Source organism: Juglans microcarpa x Juglans regia, chromosome 2D (assembly GCF_004785595.1).
Source record: "Juglans microcarpa x Juglans regia isolate MS1-56 chromosome 2D, Jm3101_v1.0, whole genome shotgun sequence".
NCBI classification, from domain to species: Eukaryota; Viridiplantae; Streptophyta; class Magnoliopsida; order Fagales; family Juglandaceae; genus Juglans; species Juglans microcarpa x Juglans regia.
The window spans coordinates 39,127,595-39,145,424 of NC_054596.1; the positions used below are offsets into that span (position 1 = coordinate 39,127,595).

The 17,830-nt window shown below is 36.1% G+C and overlaps 2 protein-coding genes and 1 non-coding gene across 3 annotated transcripts; 2 read left to right on the forward strand and 1 right to left on the reverse strand.

Annotated features, from left to right (window-relative positions):
- Positions 1-78: 78 nt before the first annotated feature.
- Positions 79-10,211, forward strand: LOC121249916 (nuclear pore complex protein NUP1). The gene is given in 8 exon segments (XM_041148775.1): positions 79-475; positions 3,526-3,587; positions 3,753-3,870; positions 3,873-3,918; positions 4,153-4,306; positions 7,253-7,564; positions 7,686-7,772; positions 9,027-10,211. Coding segments are annotated over 8 exon segments (2,046 nt in total). The 5' UTR covers positions 79-165; the 3' UTR covers positions 9,984-10,211.
- Positions 8,349-8,448, forward strand: LOC121251278. The gene has a single exon (XR_005937947.1). It is a non-coding gene; the product is annotated as a small nucleolar RNA snoR99 (small nucleolar RNA).
- Positions 10,212-13,378: 3,167 nt separating the features above from the next.
- On the reverse strand, positions 13,379-17,536 carry LOC121250906 (axial regulator YABBY 5-like). The gene is made up of 7 exons (XM_041150154.1): positions 16,861-17,536; positions 15,843-15,962; positions 14,853-14,982; positions 14,609-14,657; positions 14,394-14,469; positions 14,133-14,204; positions 13,379-13,674 (listed from the first exon to the last, which is right to left on the reverse strand). The coding sequence occupies exons 1-7, from the start codon at positions 16,933-16,935 to the stop codon at positions 13,621-13,623; spliced, it is 576 nt and encodes a 191-aa protein (XP_041006088.1). The 5' UTR covers positions 16,936-17,536; the 3' UTR covers positions 13,379-13,620.
- Between the last annotated feature and the right edge of the window lie 294 nt (positions 17,537-17,830).

Genomic DNA, 17,830 nt, shown 5'->3' on the forward strand with positions numbered 1-17,830 from the left:
GCGTTGCCCTACGGACGATCCTCAAGATCTCTCTCAGCTCGTGGACCCCACAATTCGACTGTGCTCTTATAGCACCTCTACACCCAATCGTCGTCGAGGAAGACAGAGAGGGGAGGGGTGGGAAGGAGAAAAGCGGCGTCGCGGAGAGGGGCGCCAGGGAAAGAGATGGAGAGCCATGGAAAAACGACGTCATCTTCTGTCCTTGACGGGGTAAGGGACGAAGAGAGGGGCGCTGGAGGTAAGGTCAAGAAGCCGCCGTCTCGGAAGCCGCCTTCTACACCGTACTCTCGGCCGCTGCCGAGCCAAGGTAGAGACCGACCCCAATCTCAAGACCAAGACGGTGGCCGCCGCTGGCTCTCCAAGCTGGTCGATCCGGCTTACCGGCTTATTTCGAGCGGCGCAACTCGAATTCTTCCTCTGTTATTTTCCAAACCACCTGCGGTTCATGCCCTTCCTTCCACCGTCCATGATCTTCGTAAGTTGTTCTCTCTCTCTCTCTCTCTCTCTCTCTCACTACGTAGTTCTCTTTCTGTATCTAATTATCAGAGATTAGGGTTTTGTGACTTCGGAATTCTTGTTTTGTTTGCTTGTTTGTTTTTGGGTTTTCCGAGCTTGTTTTGGGTATACTAAAATGTTATTAATAAGAAAAAAAAAATGGTCGTTCGATCAAATTGACAAGCTAATAAGCTATTATCTTAAACTTTTGAGGTTTAATTTTATTTAAGCAAATCGAACTTGGATGTGAGCATATAGGCCAAGGGTGGGATCGTAAAATTATTATTTCCATTTGAAGTTAGTAAAGTGGTATAACATTACCTAGAAGTTATGTCGTGTAACTTGAATCTCCCTCTCCCTCTCCCTCCCTCTCTCTCTCTCTCTCTCTCTCTCTCTCTATCTCTCTCTCTCTCCGTATATACACACACACGCGCATATATATATATATATGCAAGTAATTATAAATAATATTGGGGTGGTGCTGCTGATCATAGTCTAATTAATTCACTCAGAGATTGTGCTATGTTCTGGATATTTTAGGGGTTGGGTATATAGTTCTTTTTTCGTATAATTTAACTTGCTGACCCTTTTCATCTTGGAGAAGGTGTTAATTTTACATTAGTAGGCCTAGCATATATATATATATATATATATATATATATATATATTGGTGGCTAATTATAGGAACTTGAAATTGGTATTATAGAATAACAACTAGTAGCTCTGAGGAGGCATCTGCCAATTATGAAAGAGTTTGTAATTTGATTTTTCTAGCCCCAGCTGGTGGTGTCTTTTTGCAGTCCTTTTTTGTACTATTATGTTTACAAAAGGATGGTGCTTTTTTAAATCTACTTCGGAGCTTAGAACTTTTTTCTTAATACATTATTCCATTGGTCGATTGTAATAGACTTTAATGGCATGACCATACATGATTTCCCTGTATCTATAGACACTCATGCATTGGTGTTGTTCTTGTATATTGCCATGTACTTGGCAATGCCCATCTTTAATAAAGCTCTTATTTACTGATAAAAAGAACTTTTTTTTTTTTTTATAAAAAAAAAGGAGAAATTGATATGCAATCTTCTTCCCTTTGTATTGTAACTTAAAATTCTGGCATCTGTGGTCCTCCATCTTAATGGGCCCTGGTCAATGAATACAATTTTGGGATTTTGGATGATTCTATTGGTTATGAGAGATTACATTGGAATTATTATGTTCACCCCTTGGGAATAATCAGTGGGGATGCTTTTAGAAAATGTTCCCCATATGTATGTGTTGGTGTATTTGGTGGAGCAAAATGATAGAAGTTTCGAAAACCACGAGAGAACAATGGAGGAGCTGAAAGTTTTTTTCTTTAAAACATAGTTTTCATGGTTGGGTGCCATTGTTTGTAACGGACTAAATGTCCATGACTTTCTACTTTCAGTTGTAAAATCTAGTTAGGTACTTCTCATGTATACTTCCTGTGTACTTGGGCTTTGCCTATTATTATAAATAAAATTTCTTGATTACCGATCAAAAAATAATCAGTGGGGATGCTTCAATTTTAATTGAGAAGGCATTCTAGGATATGTATTGGATTGTTGGACGGGTGAATGTGGAACAGTGGGAAAAGAATAAAACAGCTTGTGAAAAGTGAAGATCCTTAATAAGGCTCCAACTTATTCATGTCATTATGGTTCTCACTATTTTGTTGGAAAGAGCTTTTGATGAATTGACATCTTTTCCAAATTTCCATTATAGCTTTACTCTTTCTTAGGCCTCGTTTGTTTTCACAGTTCATCTCAACTCATCATTACAACTTTTTCAAATTTTCACACAAAATAAAATAAACAATTCAACATTTTCAAATCCCAAAACAAAAATAATATTAAAAATATATATTCTAACAATATTTTATTCAACTTTCATCTCAACTCATCTCAAAAAACAAACGAGGCTTTAGTGTTTCTTTTCTTTTGACTTGATATTGACTAATTCAACTACTTGGGTTGGATGAGTGTGATGTCTCGTACTGATTGATTAGTGTATGTGGTGTATGAGTTCACACATTGCTTGGAAAGGAGAAACTCTTCCTCTTTATAATGGTTCCAATGGGGCTTCAATTGTACCATTGACTAGTCCTTTTGGAGTAGAGTCCAAATGTGGCTTAACCCTTCTCTTGGGGCATTACAAATGGCATTAAAGCCAAATCCAACAAAAATGTGGGACTTGAGCTGTGCCACCTATGATGGAATGGCCTGACGAGAAATTCGGGAATTTAAAGGGGGAAGACTGTGATACCTGATATTGACTGATGAGTGTAGATGATGTATGAAAGCTCACATTGCTTGGGAGGGATAAATTTTTGCTCTTTATAATAGTTTCAATGGGGCTCCAATTGTACCATTGACTAATCCTTTTAGAGTAGGGCCCAAATGTGGTTTGGGTCTTCTCTTAGGGCGTTACAATGACATGCCTTTTCACTTTGAATTGGGATTAAGTAGATTATGTGCTTTATAGTTCTATATTATGCACAACTTTTATATGTTGATCATTTACCCAAGCACACAAATCTGATGTCTTTTTATGTATTAGAATTTTTATACCTGTCATGAAGTACATTTTGTTGAGATGGCTATGTCCTGTCTCCTGTGTAGTCATAGACTATTTAACAGGCGTGGGTTGGCAAGTGGCTAAAAAGAGGCTGGATTAAACAGACTTGGGGTGTGTATTTAGCCCGTGGAGAAATGCTTTGTACACAGATTGAATGCACGAAATGTACACAGACTAAGGCCAAAAAAAAAAAAAAAAAAAAGGAATTTCTGTTCATGTGAGCAGTAATGAACAGTAAATTTATTTTGCCTTCTTCCGTGTACATTCTGTGCATGCCGTTTGTGTGTGAAGCAGGACTCTTAGCCCATAATGTTCAAATGCTTACTTTACACACACACACAAGTATAATGTTTGAATGCTTACTTGGATGGAAATGCTGAACTTTGTTCAAATAATTTCATCTTGGTTATTAATGAGATCTTTTTGAATCAGAAAAATTGAACTCAGAATTTGAACAAGATGATGATCGTGATGGTCGCAAATGCACATTAAATGTAAGGATTCTGTCTTTTTTTGGTTAAAACTGTTAGTAGCCTTGATCTCATTTTTTTGATCTCATTTTTATTCAATACTAGATAGCATGTTTAGAGGGCTTTAATTAGGTTAAAGTTTCCATTTACACATCAGAATTATTCTTGATTTAGCCGTATCTTTTGCAGCTTGCATTATCCAGATCAACCATAGTAGCAGGTCCTAGTGGAGCAGAAGATAGATCGAAGAGTTGTTCTGACTTTGATGGGCACAAAAAAGACTTAAAAGCCGACCTTTCTGATGATATGGGCTTTCTGAAATCGAAAGGCTGTTGAATGGGAAAAATTTTTCTAGGTAAATCAAAATTACTGTTCGTCTTATATAATCGTATTGTATAGAAAATGGTTGCTTCCAATGAATCTGATCCCAGAACAATGTTTTGTTTTATCAAGTCTCCTTGCTATTAACTAAGGAAATTTTCTGTGTTGTGTGCTGAAGGTTGCAAGTTCTTCGTTTCTAGGGCAAATGGGCGGGTAATTATTAGCATTATTATAGCCCTTTCTTAATTCTACTCCCATTACCATGCAGGGATGAAGTTAATCATTTGATGGAGATCTTACACTCTAGGGCTGTTGATCGTAATCCACACATGACTTCTGGAAGAGACCCTGCAGGTCTTGTAGCAACATGTGAAACTCCCAAAACTTCACATGAAGAAAAAGATTCAAAGCGAGCCCTTTGGGTAAGTTTAATCCTCCTCCTGCCTGCTGTGTAGAGTAGTTCACAGCTGTCAACCTGGCTTTTGAGTCAGTGATGGGCTGTAGAATAAAACTTAATTGGCCTACAAACTTGTAGAAAGGTGGCCTTTTGGTACTAATTCTGCTTAGATTTCTTTATTGCTGGTTCGTATTTTTGCGTGCAGTTTGATGGCATTTTGTGAATGGAAAATATATATGTATATTTATTCTATTCGGGCATGATTTATTTTATGTATTTTTTACTTTGCACATATTCTTTTGAAGTAAAATAAGCCATAACCTACATCCTTATTTGGAAGGAATAGCTGCACAGAGATAGAATTACGTGAATAGAGGCAGAATAGAACTAATGGTGCTCACAAAAAGGGTGGTTGTTTATGGATATACTATGCATTAAGTGTGAATAAAAAGCTTTGTAAGTCAATTTACCCAAACTGCCCCAAGCAGTATTTGAGAATTAGGGATTGTGACGAGATATAAGGGACAAAATGTCTTCGAGTTGTAAAGTAGGAAAAGAAATTAGGAAATAAGTCTTGTGAGGGGAAAAAGAAACTGATTGTCTTGTGGGAGTTTTCTGAAGATTAGAGTAAAAGAAGAATGTGTACAACAATGACACTCTCTCTCTCTCTCTCACACACACACACACACACACTAACACTCACAACACATATCAGAAATAGTTTTTATGTTGCAACTGTTGAGTATAGATTTCTGAAGAATTAGGGGTTGATTGCCTACTTACTCGCTGTCATATTAGCTTCAATATTCTAGCCCACCAATGAAACATCGTATGATAGGTTTTTATAGGGTCCATGTAACAGGTAGCTTCTTAAAAAGATGCTGTAGATACAATGGATAACCGAATGAAAGCACATAGGCGCAGGTCCCTGATTTGTATTGTATTTCAAGATATGTAGTGTATTGTTAAGTTGGGGAAATGAGAAACTTGAAGCCTGATTCTCAATCATAAATGGCTCGGTCAGTTTTAATGGTTCTAAATTAAAAAGTTGTTGGCAAAATCGGGGCCTTGTTTGTAGTCAACTATTTAAAAGATCTAATTCTGCTAATGGAGTGGTTGTTTACAAAAAACAAGTTTGTTGTTCAAATGTCATCTTTTTCTTTTGCAAAATGTTGTTTATAATAGTCTTGTTCTTTCAAATGCCCATGGATTCCTGTTTCTTTTTCTAAATTAAGGGGGAACCCGTCTTGTTCTTCTGTTAACTTTTGGTCTTGTTCTAAATTAATGGGGAAGAAAAACTTAATCCTTTTTCCTCCATTTTCTATTGTAATGATAGGTTTCTTGCTGGGCATTAATGTTAGCGCTCTTTGTAATCCTTGCAAATTGGGATGGGAACATTTGTGTCACGTAGCAAGATGTTGTCATGGCTTCTTTATACCTGTTGCAATGTAAGATCCTTGTAGGGCTAAGATGTTTACCCTTCTTTGAGGGCTTCGTGAAATTCCTATTTTGGAGATGTCTCATCTAATGATTGAGAGTGAGTCCTTAACGCTTATAAGATGGGGTATGTTTTTATATCTACTTATATTAAAAAAAGTGGTCTTGATATCTATTTTAGATGAATATCTAGTTATATCATGCCCTTCTTCTGAATTTAACGAGGGTATAATATCAGTGATTGTTCAGTTTGGCAATTAGGATGGGCTATGGTTTAGAGAGGGGTTATAAATTTGCAGTGTTATCCCTAATGAGTGGATTTTTATGCTTTGGGCATGTAGACGAGAGTGGACTATACATAGTTGTTGAGTTGACAAATGAAGATGTGAAGTAGCTGAGAGAGTAGTTATATATCTATAGCAATTAAAGGGTAGATCTTTCTTCCTTGTGCAGGCTTTTATGCTTTAGGTCAATTTCCTCTTTCCTATATTCTTTAATCTCCTTATTCCTTGTTTTCTTTGCTCTTAAAGGAACCCTAGACTTGTATCTATCTATTCTTAGTCTTTTTTTTTACAAAGATGGAAACAATAGGCTTCATAAACATTTCTGTGTTAGAAATAGCAATATGAAAACTTGAATGTAACAAAAGTCTCCAAATGCTTTTAATTATCCTATAAGGGCCTTTGATAGCATTTCTTACTTGTCCTATAATTTTCCTAAAGGAAAATTTAGAATTTTCTTCATAACATTAAGGCCCCGTGACCCCCAAGGGGTTGGCCCAAGTGGTGAAGGCCTTGGTCTTGGGGTATCACTCCCTTCAAGGTCCAAGGTTCAACACCTCATGGGTGCAAACAATCTTTTGGGGTCACATCCCTTGCTGAAAAGCCATCGATTTAACCAGTTCCATGTAGGGAAACTTCCGAGGGTGCGGTGCACGGGATTGGGGTTTACTTTACAGGGGTGGGTCTGAATGGCCCTGCCTTGGAGAGGTTTTTCGACATAAATAAAAAATAAAAAAAGATAAAAATAATAAAAAAAAAATATTAAGGCCTCGTTTGGATAAGCAGTTGGTCTCATTTCAACATCCAAACACTACTCAAACACAAACACTTTTTAATTTCTCTTTCATACTTTTTCATCTGATCATTACTAATCATTACAAATTTTCCAAATTTCCATATAAAACACAACAATTCAGCTTTTGCAAATTTCAAAAAAAAAAAATTATATTAAAAAAATTATATTCTAACAATATTTTAACTTTATAATATTTTATTCAACTTTTTCTCTCTCCATTCCCAAAACCCAATAGAAATCTTAATTCAAACTATTTCACTATTATTCACAAACCAGCTCACTACTATTTACAGATTTAGCATCTCATCTCATCTCATATGCTATCCAAACGAGGCCTAAGTACATATCTCATTTGTCTATTATGTTTCATAGAGTGCTTTTGAATTTAATATACGTTGCTCATCGCCATGTTCTGATATGCCTTGATGATATAGTTATTTTATATGAAATTTTGCAGGTTCGAGACGAAGTCGGTGCTTCACCAGTTGAAATTGCTAGAGCATACATGGGGAACAGAGCGTCAGAAATCAGCCTTGGTTTTAAGAATACAACATCAGAAGATGAAATAACATTACTACATGGTGATGAATCTACTGCAAAACCATTTATCCCATCACCTTCACCTAAGCCATCTACATGCTGGCCTGGTTCCATGGCACTTGATCGACATGATTATTCAACCCCACAAAGTCAAAGAAGCAGATTTGGGCTTCATAACTTTCCCCGAACCCCATATTCTAGAACTATTTTTTCAAAGTCCAAGACTAGGGTAAGTAAAATTGAATTTCTTACTTTTATGAGTGATTTATTAAGACATTCTTATGTGCATATGGGATTATGTGCTTTTTTCCATTTGGTATTATCATTTTATACCCCTTCTATGTCATCAGATCACTCAATTACGGGGTGATGGCAATAGGGCTGTGAACGTTTCATCTACGCCCCTGCAACAACCACATACTCCTATATATGGGCAGGTACTTTTTTCATCTTATAATCCTGGTAATTTGCTTTTCTATGCAGAATCCTAGTAATTGCATGCCTTGATGTTGTAATATTTTTTTTTCCTGCATTGATGGTTCTTTTTAATGTTATGAAATGTGATCTGGATTATATTCTTGATGATTTTCTCTTTTAGTGGCAACGAGGAAAATACTCTGTTGAGTCATCTTTGTTTACGAAATGGTGAGCACACGATGTCCTGCAAGTAATTAAGCACTTAAACTTCTTGTGGTCTGTCTTCCAAACAATCCGTACACTTGTTCACAGTTCATGTGATAGAGGAATCTCTATCAAGATGATTTGATATAATTCACAGATGTGTTCTAAAATAGATCATGCATACATTTTCTCCTGGTGTTTCTTTATTGAGTTGGCATCATGACTTTCTAGTTATCTCGTAGCATTCTATTTTGTTCTTGCTTATGGCTTGGGTATGTTGGGAACAAGATCAACTCAATGATATCAGCTGGAAGTGTCCTGTATGTTTGAGATTTATTACTGAAATATGTGGGACCTGGGACTTCGCGTCTGCCCCTCTAGCAGTTTTCCGATTGCTTCAGGGATGAACAGGTCCCGAACATTCATCCATCTGTTTCACTTTGTCAGCTGTCTCTTCTTTTGTCTTGCTGATCATTTTAGGATGGTACATCCTCTAAAATATTTCATCTAATCGTCTTATAGAATTTATTTATTTTTGTTGGAAATGTAATTTTTATTATTGAAACGCAAATCTATATATAGATCTAATTTTTTTTAAAAAAATGTGGGACCTAAGGCCCAATTTAGTGATGGAAATATCTCAGAAATGGTCTGGATCAGGTCCATACTTACTCCTACAACTTGGTCACTTAGCTATTTAATCAACACTTTCCTATGTTTTTGACCTTATTTTATCTACATAATCTTATGATTCCTTTAAATTGTCTATCCTGAGAGTGATCTAGGGTGTCTTTCCCTTCAATTAATATGCCGGTGTGACAGATTGAATGTGTAGTGCAAGTAAATATTTATCAACTTGTGAAACATCATATTTTGATGTGACTTGGACGAAGCCTACGTTAAAAGGTTAAACGTTACACTAATTTCTTTTTTTTTTTAAAGATGAATCCTGCATGCCCTTCACTTGATATGCATCTGGAAATTCGAATATTCTAAATTGGCAAAATTGAATTATTGTCAAAATTGTGTGTTGAATTGATCAATTTACTTCTTATTACTTGAATGCATAGGTGAAAACGAGTGGTGCAGATAATGGTTATGGATCAGTGGGGCCCATACGTAGGATAAGTCAAAAACCTCTTGCAAAATCTTCTTCAAGAGGATCTGTATATTTTCATACTCCCTTTGATGGTCCATCACAGGCGGGAAATTCCAATGCCTCTGTAGGCTTTTTGCCTTCTGTTAAGAAAAATATGGAACTTGGAGGAACAAGTGAAATTTCAAAGTCTCAGTCATCATACGGTAAGCCACACAGCCCTGAGGTGGGTGTTCCGACCGTACATCCACATGCTACTCAGATGGCTAGGAAGATTTTGGAGCATCTTGATAGAAATCCACCCACTCCGAGAGATAAGTCTCTTGAGTTAGAGCTTGCAGCTAAATGGAAGAAACCTGAGTCTTCTGATGTCACCAATATCGTGTCAGATAAACATAGTAGCTTACCAAAGTTTGGAGAGTTTAATTCTTTTAAGAACAGAGAACAAATTGACCACATGAATTACGCTCAAAGGAGTGAAGATAGATGGAACTCTCATTTTAAGGTTCCACCTCAGGAGAGTACCTCTGGAGCTACTGGTGCTCTTAATAGAGGAAGTTCAGCTTCTTCGGGGACTAAACCGGTCTTGCCTTCTATAACTATTAGCAAGCCTGTCTCAAGATGGCCATTTTCTTCTGATGCGGCCAGTTCTGCGTTTACATTCCCGGTTTCTTCTTCCGTAGTAGAGCCACCAACACCAACCATCATGTTCTCAGCCGATGGTCAGCAGCAGCCAAAAGAGGGACTTGCAGTTCCTCCATATAGTTTTGGCTCCAAAAGGTCCACTCCTGCCCTTGTTTTTTCCGTTCCTTCTACAAGCAGTGCCAATATTCAGGAAGATGCTTTGGGTATTAAGTTCAGCTTTGGTTCAGATGAGAATACAAGGTTATCTTTCGGTTCGTTTGGAAAGATGCTGTCTGCTACGAACTGAAACTGTTTTTTTTTTTCCCTTCTATTCATTTCCTTTCTGGGATCTGTTTATTTTTTGTGTGTTTTCGTTTTCGGATAGATTGTACTGAAATCGGTTGTACCTTTAGTGGGGAATGAGGTGGAAAAGCTGCTAAAAGCAGAAAATGGCACATTTCATCCTCCAATAATACTCTGTTTCTTGGTTTCCATGAGACACGTACACGACGTTACTGGTGGGATTTAGGTTTGAGCAGCGCTTTGCATTATTAATTTATTACGAGTTTTTAATGGATAAATCACATTTTAAGTATTAGTCCCAAATTCAGGCGCAATCGCTCTGATCATGGTCAGCAGTAAATCACATAGGAGTGACTTCTATAGACGGCAAGATACGTATATGGGGCTTTTAATTCCGAGTAACGTTAAATACAAGCTGATATCATTAGGTTTTAATTAGTCTTTTCTTAATGTTTAGCACCCTAATTAGGTATTAGTAGAAGGAAAAATTTTTAAAACACACTTTCATCCCATTATGTAAAATGTGGTACATTTATCACTATTAGATGATTGTTTATTAGATAATTTTTTATCGTTCAATAGTTATAAATGTGTCACATCTTATATAGTGAAATGAGAGTGTGCAATTAATATGGCCTCTCTTTTGCTTGCAGGTTTTGAGTGGTATGGTACATACTATAATTGTAAATAATATCACTCTTATATAAAAATGGGTCGATTGCAAAATCAATATTTGGATTTTTCATGTTTTAACATAATGATGCTTGGATTTTTAATTTTTCATAAAATTAATAATTGAATTAATTAAAAGAATTTGCAATTAGATATCTCTATCAATCTCCTACATGTTAGATTGCTACGTGTCAGTCTTTGATTCCCATGTCATGGGCTGGTCTTTGATTGGCTGATGTGATATGCCATGTATCAACTAATGACATGTATCAGCTGATCGAAGACTATATATGTCATACTATCCTCTGTTAATTTCTAATGAAAATTTGACAAAAGTATTTAATTACAAATTATTTAAAATTCAGATATATTTTTTAAAAAAAGAGAAAGATACTTCTAATTTTATTGATAATGCTTTCTTACAGCAGAATACTAAAATGCAATTACTGATCTTACTAGCTTAGATAAATTTTGATTGTTTGGTGTCTTAGTGCTAGTACTGCAATGACAAGGGATTTCTTCGATTGCATGAATGAGACACCACGTGGTGCTGTTTATGATCACGAAATTTGGAGTATCAAGATGAGCAAAGCATTTTCCCACAGAAGTGACAGAACATGTGCTGTAGGAATCACATGTTGCTTCAATCTGGTAAACAAAGAACTGATCCGATCCCTTTCAAGCTAGCTAGCTAGCTAAGAAGGACCCCGGCCCCCTCCCCATCTCTCAAAGTTGCATGGCATTATGATATACATGGACCCACTTAGATTATTGTATCGCACCTCTACCAACAATATCCTTAAGAGGGGGAAGATAGGTTTTTCCTTATCTTTCTTTTTTGCTTTTTAATGCTGTCTGTTTGTGCTGTGTCTTTGAGTGAGAGAGAGAGAGAGAGAGAGAGAGAGTCCTACCTCTGAATTCCAAACTCCAAGGTGAGCGAGTGCGGAAGGGAAGGGGACTCTGCCTCTGCCTCTGCCTCTGGGAAGTCAGAGGTCATGAAATGACATTGAAATGTATTGAATAGTTAACAGACATGAATTTGACGTTTCAGATTCTAATTGTCAGCATGGCATGCTGCAGAAGCATCAGTGATCAGCCTCACGAGCAGAAGCCATATTACTCTATTTTTCTTTTTCTTTCTTTACAAAAATATATATATAAAATGCCAGCTTGCATTCTATACCAGTATATATCCACTTGCAGATCCCGAGGATGTTAATGATTACCATATTAGAGCAGCTTGCTTTCTTTGCATTCTATACCCAGCATATATCCCTTGGTTTAGGTTCTTTTTCTTAATGTGTGTATCATCATCATCTTCTTCTTATTCGTGAATGATGCCTTGTTTATTTCCCAAAGACTGCATCAGAATATAAAAACTACTTCACCTCTTTTGACCATTCTTTATGATTAAGACATTTTTCTTGCATCTCAATTAGTGCATGCCACGAGAAATATACAGAAATTAATAATTAATTAATTAAGCAACTTGGACCATGCATTTATATTTCAAGTCCAGTACGTACAGTCGATAAAATCGAAGTTTGTAGCAATTGGAGCTATCTACAAAAGTGATTGCTCTACCTTTAGTGCTATCGTAGAGGATTCCCTGAATGTTGAGATCACATATGATTAATACCCTAAAGCCAAAATGGTGGTCCAATAACTCCTTTTCACAGAGGTCGTGGTAAATTTATGAGTTATCTCTATATCTGCTTGGACAGAAAAAGTCTTTTCTTAGATATTTACTTTTTTGAAAGAAAAAAAGTAAACATATTTCTTTTTCTTTGTTTTTCCCTCTTTCTTTCCCTTTAACTCCACATCATTCAAATGGTCCAAGTGAAGATATATGCAAATGCAAGTATCTTGTGGAAAATCATGATGTTTTACTTGCCTTTTTTTCCCTCATACCAAGGTATCATTTAAACACACTCAAATTAGAACTTGGGAGTAACCCCCATAAGTAAAATAACTCCTAGATTCATGTTCTGTTCATGTTATTCCTATATATATATATATATATATATATATATATATAATGTTTATTATTTATTTTGCACTTCACTAAAATCTTTGAACAAATACTACGAAGAAGATATATTGTAAAAAAACTGCTTATTTGTAGTCAATTATATATTTCCTGCTAAAATGACTATTTTCTATTAAAATAGTTTATTTTCATTATAAATAGTCATTTTCGTCGTGAATAAATCGTTATAAATGATCTTACAGTAAGCTGGATTTTATATGCCTCTACTTAGACAATAATATTCTTCACATCAAAACAGAAAGAGCAATACAAATTAATTGGTGCTTAATTGCCTAATTATATAGCAACTGGTAGCTAGCTAGCTAGGCATTATATCATGATCGGTGATTCGGTCGAATATTGAAGTTGCACCACAACATGAGTACTTGTATATCTATTTATATTTCTCCTTGCAGCTTTTACCTATACGTTCGCCTATAATATTGATCACAACCCTTGTAAAATAATAATTAGTAGCAGCAGGTTGCTGTTTATACTACTCTTCTGAATTGTACTCTAATTCCCAAATGATCATCAACGACATGCATGTAAATAATGATCACATTGGTGGTAGTACGTAACGTACGTACTTTTACCATTAATATGAAGATTAATATATATATATATATATATATATATATAATATATAATTTTAAGCCGGCTAGCTTGCTATAAATTATAAAATGATCAAGAAATTTATGATGAATCTTCAAATTTAGCTTAGTCAGTTGCTCAAGTAGTCTTGTAAATAAAATCACTACACAAATAGTCACAAATATATATAATATATATAATATTGAGCTGTCCTTAAAAGCACAAGAAATCAAGTATCAGGGTTTTTGTTTACTTGAAGATCAAGAACGAGAATTACATGGATGATCACATCCATACACAAGCAAGTGATCGATCTTCTCTGGAAGCTGAATCATGCAGACAGCCTTCATTTATTCAGTAGTGATCCAGCCCTTGACATTAAATGCTTCGCATGAGAACCCTGTTCATCAATATCAAGAAATAAATTATGAATCAGCAAATTAAGCAAGTCGTCGTGTATAACATATTAACATGACACGAACAAGATACTGCAACATACATCAAATATCATGATCATTATTAATGGTACGTACGTAGTACGTATAATGTACTATATTATAGTAAAGAGGGTGGTTTTGTACTAATTAGCACCCGTACGTGCCTACTAAAGAGGGTTCAAAAAGCATGTTTAGAGTGACTTTTAAGATTTTAATGGATTGATCAGTAATGTTCAATTTATTGCAACAAATGAACCGAAATAAAGATGATAATTAGATTGAATTGAGTTGAATTCAGATGAGTTCAACAACCCAACGAGACTTAATTAATATGTTCTCCGGAAAGAGTAATATTGTAGAGCAGGCAAGTTTATATACCCAGTTTTTTAATTTTTTTTCCTTTTCCTTTTACAAAACTTACATTGTCCAGCGCCTTAGCTTGATTGTTGGTCTCCAACATCAGCCCGAAATGAATATGAGGGAAGTGTGCCCACTACCGAAAAGATCGAATTGAAGTTTCATTGTACATGCAGATAATTAATTAGTACATGATCAGATCAAGAAAAGAAAATTAGAAAAAAAAAAAAAAGGAAAGAAAGAAAGAAGAGAAGAGATAATATTTATAAGTTTGATGATCTATAGAAGCTAGCTAGCTAGCTAGATTACGGCCCCCAACGCTTACATTTTTTGCAGCAGTGCTAAATGCTTCCCTGTGGCTAATGTCAGGATTATTGGCTTTGATCCTCTGGATCTCCTCTCTACATACAATGTTTTTGTATTGCATGAGATCACATGGGAGAGTACTAATTTATATACCCAACGGATAAAATTGAGATATGTCCAAATACAACATTAATATTGATATATATATATATATATATAATAGAGATTTGTTACTTTATAAACTGATTGTATGCAGATGGTACTCGCTGCCTCTTCTCGGGAGCTGAAATGGGAAAATAACAGCTCATTCATCAAAGACGAAATTAATTAATTAAAAGTTTTATATATCAAAAGATATAAATTATAAATAAAAACTAAAGGCCGGGAAATATTATATATTGATCATCATTTTAATCACATAAATTATATATATATTTGCTACTAGAAATACTGCATATATAATGGGTGGCTCACGTACGTCGATTCACTATCCTTTCCTGAGTGGCGACATTCGTGACCTGTGCTCGCATTGCAACCTTGCTCATGTTGCATTTGGAAGAGGAGCCCGACTCAATCTTGTAATCTGGTGTGGCGTTGTTATTCTGTGCCTATATATAGGAGTACCAAAAAGGGAAATTAAGGAAATCAATAACAAAGAGGAATGAAAGTAAGCCAAAGCCAGTACAAGATCTAATCAATTAAAGGAAGGAATTAGCTTTTCTTCTCTCTATATATATTTTTTTGTTTGTGATCTTACAAAAGGAGGCACGAACTACAAAGGAAAGAGCTAGCAGAACCAGAATACGAGTATGGTAGTAGCTCATCTTTGTAGCCTGGAAAATGATGTATATACAGATCTTAGAGAGAGAGAGAGAGAGAGAGAGAGAGAGTGAGGGAGGAAACGATCATTGAAATACTGAATCAGTTAGAATTTGAAGGAAAGCATATAAAACCCAGATTGGCAGTCGTAAGATGTGGGCTTTCAGGGATCTGAAAACACCATGTTTCAATCGCAGAAGACAAAGCTCATCATGAAAAGAAATCACTAAACCTAATAACCCTACTTGTCAATCAAATCGAGGTAGCATTTTTTTTAAAAAGCGGCTCAATAATTTTTTTTGTTTTTTAAATTCCTTCAGCTAGCATAGAAAATGCTCGGCCTTGATTGGGGGTCAGCGCGCACAGGTTCTGACGCCTCTATAAAAAAGCAAAACCAGTAGGTTTTGGTTATGGCGGCTGATTGCTAGGGTTTCAGTACTGCAACCAACCACCTCACAGAGAAAAGATGCCTTCAAATGCTCGATCTCTCTATATATATAGCACAGGGAATCCTGAAGGCTTCGATCATCTAAAAAAGAAGTACTGAGACCCGGCCAGAGGCCTTAGGTTTCAGAGGGCTATCAACGGCGCCCTAAAAATAAGCTGAAACTTGTGTGTTTGTGCCGATATTAAAAGCAATAGCTAGCACCTGAACATCTTGCCATGACAGTGACTGAAACGCAGCGGCCATGTTCACGGACCATAGATTGGTGCAGTGCCCGCAGCGGACTGTTACGATGTCAAAGAGACTGCTGCATGGAACGCTTACCTGCACAACTCCCCCCAAAAAACCACCTTAGACATTGTTTAATATCAACGCAAAAATGAAATTCAAGAAATTCAAAGAACGTATAAAATGAAACAGATTGTGAGCGCAGCTCCTAAGTCTTGAAAGGCCTGGGGTCCTTAATTTCTTTGGTAAATAAAGGAGTGTTCTAAAATTGTTTTGGCCTTGAAGATCGAGATTCCAAAATTTATTTGCTGAGGGAGCAGCCAGGAGGCATAGTTGTTTACAAGGTCTGTGTTAGGCCGGGAGGGTTACGTTCAAGATCAGATAATTCAACAGAGAGCTTCATTTTTTAGTACTTTCCCCTTCAACTAAAGAAGTTTGGTTTGCACAGTACCCATGGTGGTGCAGTGTCTTTTGTAAGGGAAAGGTAAGTTACAAACAGAAGAAGAAATCAAAGGGAGATCGATTACTTGTCCTCGTCAGTTTATCATCAAATGCTTGTTTTGACGCTTTAAAATACTAAAATAAAACACCGTAAACTACTCTCTCTCTCTCTCTCTCTCTCTCTCTCTCCTTTGGTCTTGAGCAATTGATCAGGCATGACTTTTCTTTGACTGCAAAAGAAAAAGAAAAGCCCGACGATGGAGACCTGACTGTAGGACAATAGGAAACCCATAAATAAAATTAACTGAGTTCTGTTTAATAACATCACAACCCGATCAGAAAAGGAAAACTAGCTTAATCTTCTTAGGATCTTAAATTGTTCTTTCTCCTCAGATATGCTATGAGAAAGAAACCACACATACAAACAAACATATGTTACTATACACACACACACATGATATATATAGATATAATATTGATCATTGGGAATCCATATATAAGAGAGAAAAAGCAGATCTCCCGGAGAAGAAAAGAGTTCTCAGATAAGAGATACCGCAAGAACGATGTTGCAAAAGTTGCAGGGGATGTAGCAGAGTTGCTCAGGCGCAACATCGATGCTGGTCGACATGTTCCGTAAGCAGTCAAAGAAAACTTGTCTACTCAAGAAGGAAGAAAGAAAGCAAACAAAAAAAGATAACCAGCTCTTGCAAATTGCAGAACACCAAGGAGAAAGCAAAATGCTTTTATTCTCTTTCAATGCCCTCCTGCTTTAGAACTGGGCTATGTATCACAACAGTAAACACATAAAGGTCATATAGAAAGTTTTGGGGAGAGAGAGAGAGAGAGAGAGAGAGAGAGAGAGAGGGTCTGGGATCCAATTAAAGAGATCAGGTTGTGAAGAGATGGTGAGAGAAAGGTAAGCTAATATAACGAGAAAAAAAGTGGATTTAGTAGTGCCTACGGCAAGCAGGAAATTATGAGGGGACCCGGAAAGAAACAAGTAGTTTTATAGAAAACTAGCTAGTTTAATTGGAAACCAATAAAAGCTGTTGAGGAAGATTAGGGTTTGAGAAGGGAAGGGGGAAGAGCTTTTGTCTGCATTCCGAATAAGCGCAGATGATAATATGGTAACCACTTTGATGAAATGAGTGTGACCACATGACCCTCCTTTCCCCTTCTACAACACAAAGCTGCAGGGTGAGGTGAGTGGGTAGAAATCTGATCAGTTCTTAACCCACTGAAGTACAAAACACAAGTAATTTCCTAGCTATATATATATATATACACACACATATATTTGTGTAAAAAAGTTTGTTTCCATTTTAATAATTTTCTTTGTACTTTTATGCTGAAAAGTAAAAAACTAGAACTGATCATGATGATCATAAAATCCTGGCGGCCTATATATTCAGATAAAGAACATTATCATGTACATGATTTATATATATAAACTAAAGTTCTCCAAGCCATAATAATTAAGATACTCCTTAAGATCATTATAGAGGTAATTAGATGTTTATAAT